The sequence below is a fragment of the Rosa chinensis genome, chromosome 2 (genome assembly GCF_002994745.2).
Source record: "Rosa chinensis cultivar Old Blush chromosome 2, RchiOBHm-V2, whole genome shotgun sequence".
Taxonomy (NCBI): Eukaryota; Viridiplantae; Streptophyta; class Magnoliopsida; order Rosales; family Rosaceae; genus Rosa; species Rosa chinensis.
In genome coordinates this window covers 4657501-4666323 of record NC_037089.1, presented here as the reverse complement: position 1 = coordinate 4666323, position 8823 = coordinate 4657501, and the positions used below count along the sequence as shown (strand labels likewise).

At 36.1% G+C, this 8823-nt stretch overlaps 1 protein-coding gene across 1 annotated transcript in view; it reads right to left on the bottom strand.

The window, feature by feature from the left end:
* Positions 1–657: 657 nt before the first annotated feature.
* LOC112187687 (coatomer subunit beta'-3) overlaps positions 658–8823 on the bottom strand; it is a 9072-nt gene continuing 906 nt past the window's right edge. The window contains exons 5-25 of the mRNA XM_024326574.2: positions 8465–8501; positions 8058–8383; positions 7826–7957; positions 7601–7749; positions 6881–6949; positions 6552–6702; positions 6383–6448; positions 5628–5816; positions 5092–5232; positions 4913–4987; positions 4624–4800; positions 4259–4350; positions 4047–4163; positions 3799–3913; positions 3575–3646; positions 3135–3331; positions 2953–3046; positions 2638–2744; positions 2207–2345; positions 1571–1724; positions 658–1013 (exon numbers count right to left, since the gene is read on the bottom strand). Of these exons, the coding sequence (XP_024182342.1) occupies positions 1617–1724; positions 2207–2345; positions 2638–2744; positions 2953–3046; positions 3135–3331; positions 3575–3646; positions 3799–3913; positions 4047–4163; positions 4259–4350; positions 4624–4800; positions 4913–4987; positions 5092–5232; positions 5628–5816; positions 6383–6448; positions 6552–6702; positions 6881–6949; positions 7601–7749; positions 7826–7957; positions 8058–8383; positions 8465–8501 (2553 nt within the window). The 3' untranslated portion in view covers positions 658–1013; positions 1571–1616. The remainder of the gene's footprint in view (positions 1014–1570; positions 1725–2206; positions 2346–2637; positions 2745–2952; positions 3047–3134; positions 3332–3574; positions 3647–3798; positions 3914–4046; positions 4164–4258; positions 4351–4623; positions 4801–4912; positions 4988–5091; positions 5233–5627; positions 5817–6382; positions 6449–6551; positions 6703–6880; positions 6950–7600; positions 7750–7825; positions 7958–8057; positions 8384–8464; positions 8502–8823) is intronic.

Below are 8823 nucleotides of genomic sequence, written 5' to 3'. Positions count from 1 at the left end.
TCAAAGCCCGCAGCTGGATTAGTAGCTATCTCTTGATCTCATAGTGTTCTGAAGATTTTTTAACTCAATTTTTTGTTTCTTGTAATTCTAGGTAGGTTTGTACAGATCAGTTGTGTTAGAAGTAAGCACATAGGGTATTCCTACTTGTAACATTACCGTTCCACTTGAATGAAATCTGCAGCTTTGATGATTAAAAAAAAAAAAAAAAACCATGGAAAATGTCGGCATATGTGAACAAGCGACAGATTGGTCCAGTAACATAAGTCCTCCTGATTCAACGAATTGTCGTATAATCTCAGTAGTTGTTTTGTTGTACTACAAAAAAAGAAAAAATACACCAGCAAATCTATTATTCAAACAAACCATGACAAAGTTGGATTCGATACAGATGCACAAGTTCAATAATGCCAGCTCAAAAACCCACCCTGACCTGATTGCCTGCCATACAAAAATTTATAAAAGCAAATACAATGATTCAGAATAAATTTAAGTTCGAGCCCATCAACATTTACTAATTTAAGTTTGAACTTCCGACCACCTTTGTTCTTTGCAGCTAATGACACTCTAACCAGAAGCAATACCAAATGATTGGCTATGATTTGAACATTGTTTAATAATGATTACCAACTTTACAAAGACCGAAAAATCGAATCAAGCTAAGCACACAAAGAAGGGAACAAATTTATATCAAATGGGATTAACATTGTCATTAACAAACGTTTATTTCCACCGAAAAACAAAAACGAAACATTTTTTTTTCCTTTTCTAATGCCCAACACCACATCATTGTATATGTTACATGTGATCAAGATAAAGATTTCATTTAGCTACAAAATCAAAGGCCACCCGCAGCCACGGGGCCCCTGGATGGGTCTCTTTCTGGCAACCTAATATAAGGTGTGTCACTGTGTTGTAATATATAAATTGTAAAGTATCACAAGAATATAACTATCCTAATGGAAACTACAAGGGAACCTTTCCAGGTTGTACATTGGAACGTTTTACAAGTCATCCTGCAAAGAAAAAAGGAAAACTTATGTAAGAAGTCATATATCTAAAACAATAAGCAAATACAGTGGTTTATGGGAGGAAACAAGCTAAGTAGAGTTAAAGATGTAGAGATCATGACATACCCGCATGATAATAGAAGACCCTACATTTTTAGGGCGCTCAAAATGAATGTAAGATTTCAAACAACATTAATTTGTTGGATAAGCCACTGAAAGGATAGACTTATATGAATAGGCCTCAATTTTTATTTTTTTTTAAAAGAAAAAATCATTTGCCCAACTCGCAAATGATCTCTTAACTTATGAGAATGTTCGGATCAAGGAACCAGCAAGTAATTAAGAATAAACACCCAAATATGAAGAACGTATCCATCTGACTCCACAATTCTTTCAAGTGAAGATGAACTATATATTATGAGTGACTAATTTTTTAAAGGAAGACGTTCACCCAATTACAAAGAACATATCATGCAACAAGATGAACCATCTATGAATGACTGGGCACATCGACTAATGAAAACTTAAAACAAAATATTTCATAAAGAAGACATTCATCTTACATGAAGATTGATTTTATGTTGATGAACTTCTCTCAGCATTTGTAGGCTACTCTTCCTCCTGGGTGCCATTCACAAGAACAACACCATTCATGGAGTCTGAGTCCTCCTCAATGGTATGTACTTCACCTTGATCTTCTCCATTCTCCTCTAACTCCTGTAACATAGCCAAATACATGTAAAACCTTAAAGCACCCCAGTCATGCAATAAATATTAAAGAAAACTAACACAAGAAATGCTGAAACAGAAGTCATATATCTAACATGTTTAATTGAATTACTCATAAAACATCCTAATGCGGCATCTAAAACTTGAGAAAACTACAACGTGATTTTCAGAAGACAAAATGTTAACTTTGCCTTAATACTCTCCCCAAAAAGAGAGGAAAAGATAAAAGAAAAAGCCTAGGCAAGGTAAAGTTGCAGATTTGCAAGTTCTGTTACTTTGCTATTTTAGTTGTCTCTAGAGTAATTTGCATAAAGAAGTCACAAGATTTTCTCTGAACTTTTGCACTCAAAATTTAAGTCAAAAGTGACCCAAAAAAATACTCATAACTTTGTAAGCAAATAACTCAAATCAGAATCAGCTCCCCTACTCTTCAGTTCAACAATCTTTTTAAATCAGTTGAATAATTGTACCTCATGATCCAGATCTCCATTTTCAACTGGGGCGGCTTCTTCTTCATCAATGTGCATGCTTTTGAACAATTCAACAAGACTGCTGGCTGGCTTCTCAGAAGCATAGACTGGGTACTGCTCAGCTGGTTGATAATTGCCACTGCAAAAAACATACATAAAACAATACAGTCAATCTAAATGCATAGGTCACCAAAAAAAAAAAATTATCAACCAATAACAAGTTAGTAAAATGCTATCTATGTGCAGCCATGCATGATATAGCAACTCTTCATGTTGAAACGAATGTAATCAAAATACAAGATCCCGAAAGTACTGCACCACCAATCAGCAACTATGGTTATGTCTACTGGAGTGCCACAAACTCAAGACTGTGTTCCAAAGTCCCATTATTCATGACCTTAACATTGAGCAGGAAAGTGAATGGTGGATACCTATTTTCAGTGCGTTTAGACTCAAGGGAAAGAGAAATCTGCCAGTCCTCAAACAAATTAGGATATTCTTGGGGATCTGCCAAAGATTCTGCAGCTCTTTTATTAACCTGTCATGTGGCAAATTAAAGTACATAGTTAGCATCTATCGAATTGCTTCAATTGGTGACTAATCTAGAACACAATGCACAGCTATTTTAGTAAAACAGAGAGCAACTTATTATTTGTTGGCAATACTTCTACATCTCAGATGATAGATTTTCCTAAAATAAAGGTTCATACTCATAAACTGAAACAGAAAAAGACTGGAAGTTGGACCTTGTTCAGGTCATTTCTCCAAATTGAAACTATCTCTGACACCTTGCTGGGTAGGTAAGATCGTGCCATCAAAGCTGCTTCAGGTATCCGCTCACTGTAAGGAAAGATGTCAATACTTCTACAAACAAACATTACAAAACATGGAGAAGTTGAGGGATCATCACTATGTAACAGAAATTTACCTATCTAGCAACAGCTGGATGCATTCTTCCAATTTACCCAGCAAGAACAAACAAAGGAATGCAACATTATTCTTTCCCTGCTCTTTAGCAATTGAAGCAAGTTTTGATATTCCTTCAGCATCTCCAAGAGAAGAATACAGGAGTAGCAAGCCAGAAAAGTCCATTCCATATAATAGGCAATCTTCAGCAAGTTCTAACTGCAGAAGCGCCATTCATTGGTATGAATAAAGATTTGGATGTACAAAATAAAATGCAAGGCATAACTGATGTATAACAAAAAGTTCAACTGATAATAAGAATATCTAGTACCAAACACTAAGTAGGGTAGCTATGAGCACTTCCAATCACTGGATAGATGAATGATTCTGTAGGTGCGAGTGAATGTGGGGTCTTTTAGTTTATTTATGGGAAATCGACAGAAGACAGAGGTAAAGATATACCTTCCCAGAGGACATAGCTAAATCTCCCAGCTGCTTCCATTTGGATTCACTCTCTGCTTTAGTAGCAATTTCCTGTCAGCAAAAGAAGAAAACTTTATATATTCAAACAAGCAGATAAAAAGAAAAAGGAGTTTTGTGTACAAAGGAATTAAACACCAAAGTAAAAGTAAGTTCCAGAGCAAAGCTTTCTACCAACTCAGCAATAAACAGTATAAGTATCTTACCTTTGCAATCTCCAGATTACCCAGCTGTATGGCAAGATCAAATTTGTAGTCAGGATCTGTAGCCACTTCCAGTGCATCCTCCAACATCCCTCGAGATTCCAAAAACCGAGCCACACTGAAGGCAAAACAAGATTTACATCATAATACGCCCACTTATAAGATCCAAGGTAACCTCCTTGTACCAGAGTTAGGACATACATCTAACATTGCTTGATACACAACAATTTGCAAATGCAAAATCTTCCTACCTGTTATGTTGCTCTTGGGGAATTGTTGGAAAAATTTGTTTGGCACGCTCTAATTCTCCACGCATAACAAGTGTTTTGTACTCAATCAAGCTGAGAAGCAAGGAGTATCCCATGACACTGCATAAATAAGAACATAAACAAGTAGAGATTAAGACCAAGAATAACAAGACCTAACTCCTCTTCAGAACTGCAGCTTGCAAGCAAAAACTCACTTGAACTCTTTATCAATAAGAAAAAGACGACTTTGATTGGCAAGATATCCTAACAAGTACATGGGCCGGTCCAGATGAAACATTGTGGTCACCTGAAAAGTTGCACTGAATCAAAAAACCTTCCTTATCTCGAATAAATATAAAGCAAACATTTTCTAATATGTTCTGAAAACTAAAGCAGAAGTAAGAGTAAGAGGGGGCCAAGGGTAAGGGACTCATATATTCAGCTGGGGTTGAACTTAGTGAGAAAACAACAACATGGCAATATAATTCTCACATGTCAATATCAATTTTATTAAAAAATAAACATTCTGATGTTAAATAGATATTATGAACTGATTCTAAAAGCTGGAAATATCATATACCTCACCACCAACACAGTAATTGAGTCGCCAGGAGGAGTTATTATAAACGAAACAGTCGCCAACCCATAATCCAGTTCGGACACGCTCGTTTATCTCAAAAAGCAGCTCAAAAGCATCCTCAACACCTAGTTCATCAACTGGCCTTCCACTGTCAAAATAAGAAGAGACTACATCCCTCTGCAATTAACCAAACTAAGTTAATCATGTGAACTAGTTTAAGCTATCATGCATAGAAATAATTGAGAAACTTAATAAAGGGTAGAAAAGCTTGAAAACCAAGGGCTCTTACATCGTATTTTAGAATGTAGAATGATGAATCACTAGAAATTGCCACCAAATCACCGCTATCAGCCCAATAAACATTCTAGAAGAGTCAAATAAACCAAATGAAAACATAAGATTACTACCGGTGTGGCCAAAATCAGAAGTTTGACAGTGATATTGTTCCAAGTGGTGTTAGTGGGATACCTTAACATTGACATCAATTCGTCTAATCAATCTGCATTCCCCCCAGTCATAGAAGCATACAAAGTCATTTGAACACATTGCCAATAGTGTCCCTCCATAAATGTGTTCAACAGAAAATGTAGGTCGGATATTCTTCTTTTCCTGCACAGTAAATACCAGTTTAACTCCAAACCTATCCAACTTAGCAAACTTTTTTATTTTTGAAAGACAATTATTTGTTTTATGCAAGAGCTAAATCTGCCATCAAACAAGTACAGCCCTGCTGATAATTATCTGCACTTCCAAGTTCCAAATTTGCATCATTCAGAAATCATTGCTCAAATTGGTGGTGACATTTTAGCTTAGTTGACCAATAAGTTTAGGGCATCTTCTCCAATCAAGGCAGTGCCTTACTCAACCAGACTACTTCTAGAAAGCATATGAAGCAAAGAGAGGAAAAACAATAACAATTGTTTTGACAAAAGAGACATTTACCAATCTTACAAAAATAATCTAATGTAGAGCCAACGATTTATCTGTTTTATAAGCTTCAATACCTGGAACGTTTTGCTGAAAATTTTGATCTTTGATGTTGTTTCCCTAACAGCATATTCTCCATCTGATGACCAGACAAACTCCAATGCCGAGCCAAAGGATCTATTTCTCCATGCTAGAGCTGTGTATATTATGTACTCTCCATCACCACAAACAACAACAAACCTTCCATTGGGGTTGTGCTTCAAATTCTGGAATCAAATACAATATAAAACTCAAAAACACATCTAATATGCATTTTCTGCTGAAAATCTCAAGTGCAGTGTTTATAAGCAGATCAAAATTTCCTACAGATTGGGACTTCCAATTAAATTGATAAAGGTATAGTATAGCTTGAACGATCGACCTTTACATTTGCTAGTAAAGAGAACCATGATTATGCCTTGTGAAGTAATCACAACATGATCAATTGAAATATAGTATCAAAATTGAAAGGTATCAATGCAACTGCACCCATACCCACATAGGTTACAGCCAAAACTGAGTCAGAGGACAATGAGGGAGTGGGGATAAGAACATTATTTCCTTGTTATGCATCTTCCAGACTCTAATCGAAATCTCTCGTGTTAAAAGATCTTGGGGGTGTAATAGTAATGCATTATGGGTAATGGTCCAGAGTTACTTGACAAGAGTAACATCGCAGAAAAGGAAGCAGAAACACCTGAAGAAGGCTAGTGAGGTAGGTAAGCTGGCATGGCACAACTACAGTGACAACAATATCAACTAGATTAAAGATTCCTCAACCATAGATACTTACTTGAGGATAAAGATCACAGGTTCCCAACTCCTTCACGGCCAATGGTAATCTTTCTCCATCTGTAATCTGAATTTTACAACAAAAGGACAACATTCAATTCAACTCAAACAAATAATTCTAGGACCATCTAAAAGAAAATTGGAAGTCTGAGCAAGTAGGGAGATTGAACCTCAAAATCTGATCCCACACTTTTGATATTCACAGTTTGGATTTCATTATGCTTGGCCCAGATTATTTTCCCACTACTATCCATGCTAGCAACCGGTACCTCTCGACCAATTTTTACCAAAATGGTTCCTTCATCATAACCAATAACAATCCTGTATACAAAGAAGACATGAATAAAATCATCATATCACAACTATAATAACTGTGAACATAATTCCAACCTGCGAAGGTTATCATAATGGAGAAGTCTTGGTCTTACTCAATCATCTACCTGAAGCATTAGACACATAGAGAAACTAGATAATTACAAATTAAAAACAAAGAGCTTACCGACGTGATCCTTTCATATACCCAAAAGCCCAAACACGTTCCAGCCCATAATTCAATGTGTTTTCAAGCCTGCAAAAGTAAGTAGTCATCTCAGTTTTTTTTTTTTTTTTTTCCTTTCAACTTTTCTGTGCGAGAACCAAGAGTAATTATCACTCCATAGATTACAGAAAGTTTAAAATATATGCAGAGATCTATAGGACAGAGCAATAGTCTTATCTGTAAAAAGCAAAGAAGCAGAAAACTTAATCTCATTAGTCTTTTATATGACTGTTCACTAAAAAGCTAACAGAAGCTTCAATACAGATGATACAATATGTTCAACTGCATGGTCTGAGGATATGTCCAGAAGACCAGTGATGAAGACACACACACACACAAAAAACAGTGATCCTAATGACTTTTGAGGGATAGGTCAAGCCTATGAGAATGATGACACCAACAACAATCTTAGGAATCAACCAAGTGAGCTACATAAGACTGTAAGACTACAAATTCAATATCATATCCTTTAGAAGATGGATGAGGGTTTCTACCTTCAAAATTTTCATCAAAGTTTATAGGTAAATTTCAGGCCAGGTAAGACTTAACTTTCTAAGGCCTTAACAATTCAATAAAAAACAAACTGATTCTTGGAAACTAAAAGTGAAGGTCTGACAAAGCACACAAGACCTTTATCTGAAATAGCTGAAACATACACTCTGCATTTTTAATTTAAACTACCTGTAAGTGGTTGAATGCCATATTCTAACAGTTCCATCCTCAGAACCAGTAATTATAACTGGAAGTTCAGGGTGGAAGCATACTGCAGATACATTATGAGTGTGTCCTTCAAGTGTCTGAACACAACTTTTTGTTTGATAGTCCCATACCTATTTCCATAAACTTGAGTTATAGAATATACATGAAATTCAACCACTGAAGTGTCGGGAAGATCATATCGCATACCTTTGCAGTGTGATCATCAGATCCCGTGATTAAGTACGGTTTATCACCACCAGTGAAGTAATCAACACAATTGACCCCTTTCAGGTGGGCATCCAATGTAAAATTTGGGTCAGGGGAGACAAGATTCCAAATCTGGAAACAGGATGGTGACAAGTAATTAACATTACATACAACCAAATGATTTTCCAAAATATTATGTACAGAGGTTGCTAAAGAATATTTCTATCTGCACCTTAACAGTGTGATCAAGGGAAGCACTTGCAAAAGTGTTGGTGTCTTTGGGATTAAATGTCACTTGCATGACATAGTGAGAATGCCCTTCAAATATCTGAGTACACATCCACCCCTTTTCCCAATCCCACAGTTTGATAAGCATGTCATCAGATGATGACAAAACATATGGAAGTGTTGGATGGACAGCCACACATCTAATGTAGTCACTGTGTGCTTCAAAGACTTTAACCTTATCCATGGTATTGTAATTGTAAACACGTATACACATGTCATCGGCTGCAGCAACTACCCATTGCTTTCGCGTTACGAATTTTGCTGACCGAACTGCAAGCATAAAATTTAGACATCAAATAATTGCCATCTCAAGACCATTGAAGCTCATAGAAAAACTAATGTTTGTAGTACCTGGCAATTCAGAGACTTCAAATGACTTTGCCATGGTCTGTAACACATAAGTAACATTTCAGTCAGGAATACACACACCCTCAGAAGATCTCACAGTCAATAGTAGTGATGCAATAATCATATCAATGTGGAGCAACCATGTCATACAGAGTAATTACTCACTTAAAAAATTGCTAGAATTCAAATGTTCCGCATCGCAATTCATGGTTCCTAAAACAGGTAGGATATACATACAATTCCAGTTTCTCTTTTACCTAGATGCCATAGTCTAATAAACGAACAACAAGTACAACAGAGTGTACTTTTTCCAATTTTTACAAAAATTCTTTCAATTATAGCAAAAGCAAGGACCGTGTAAA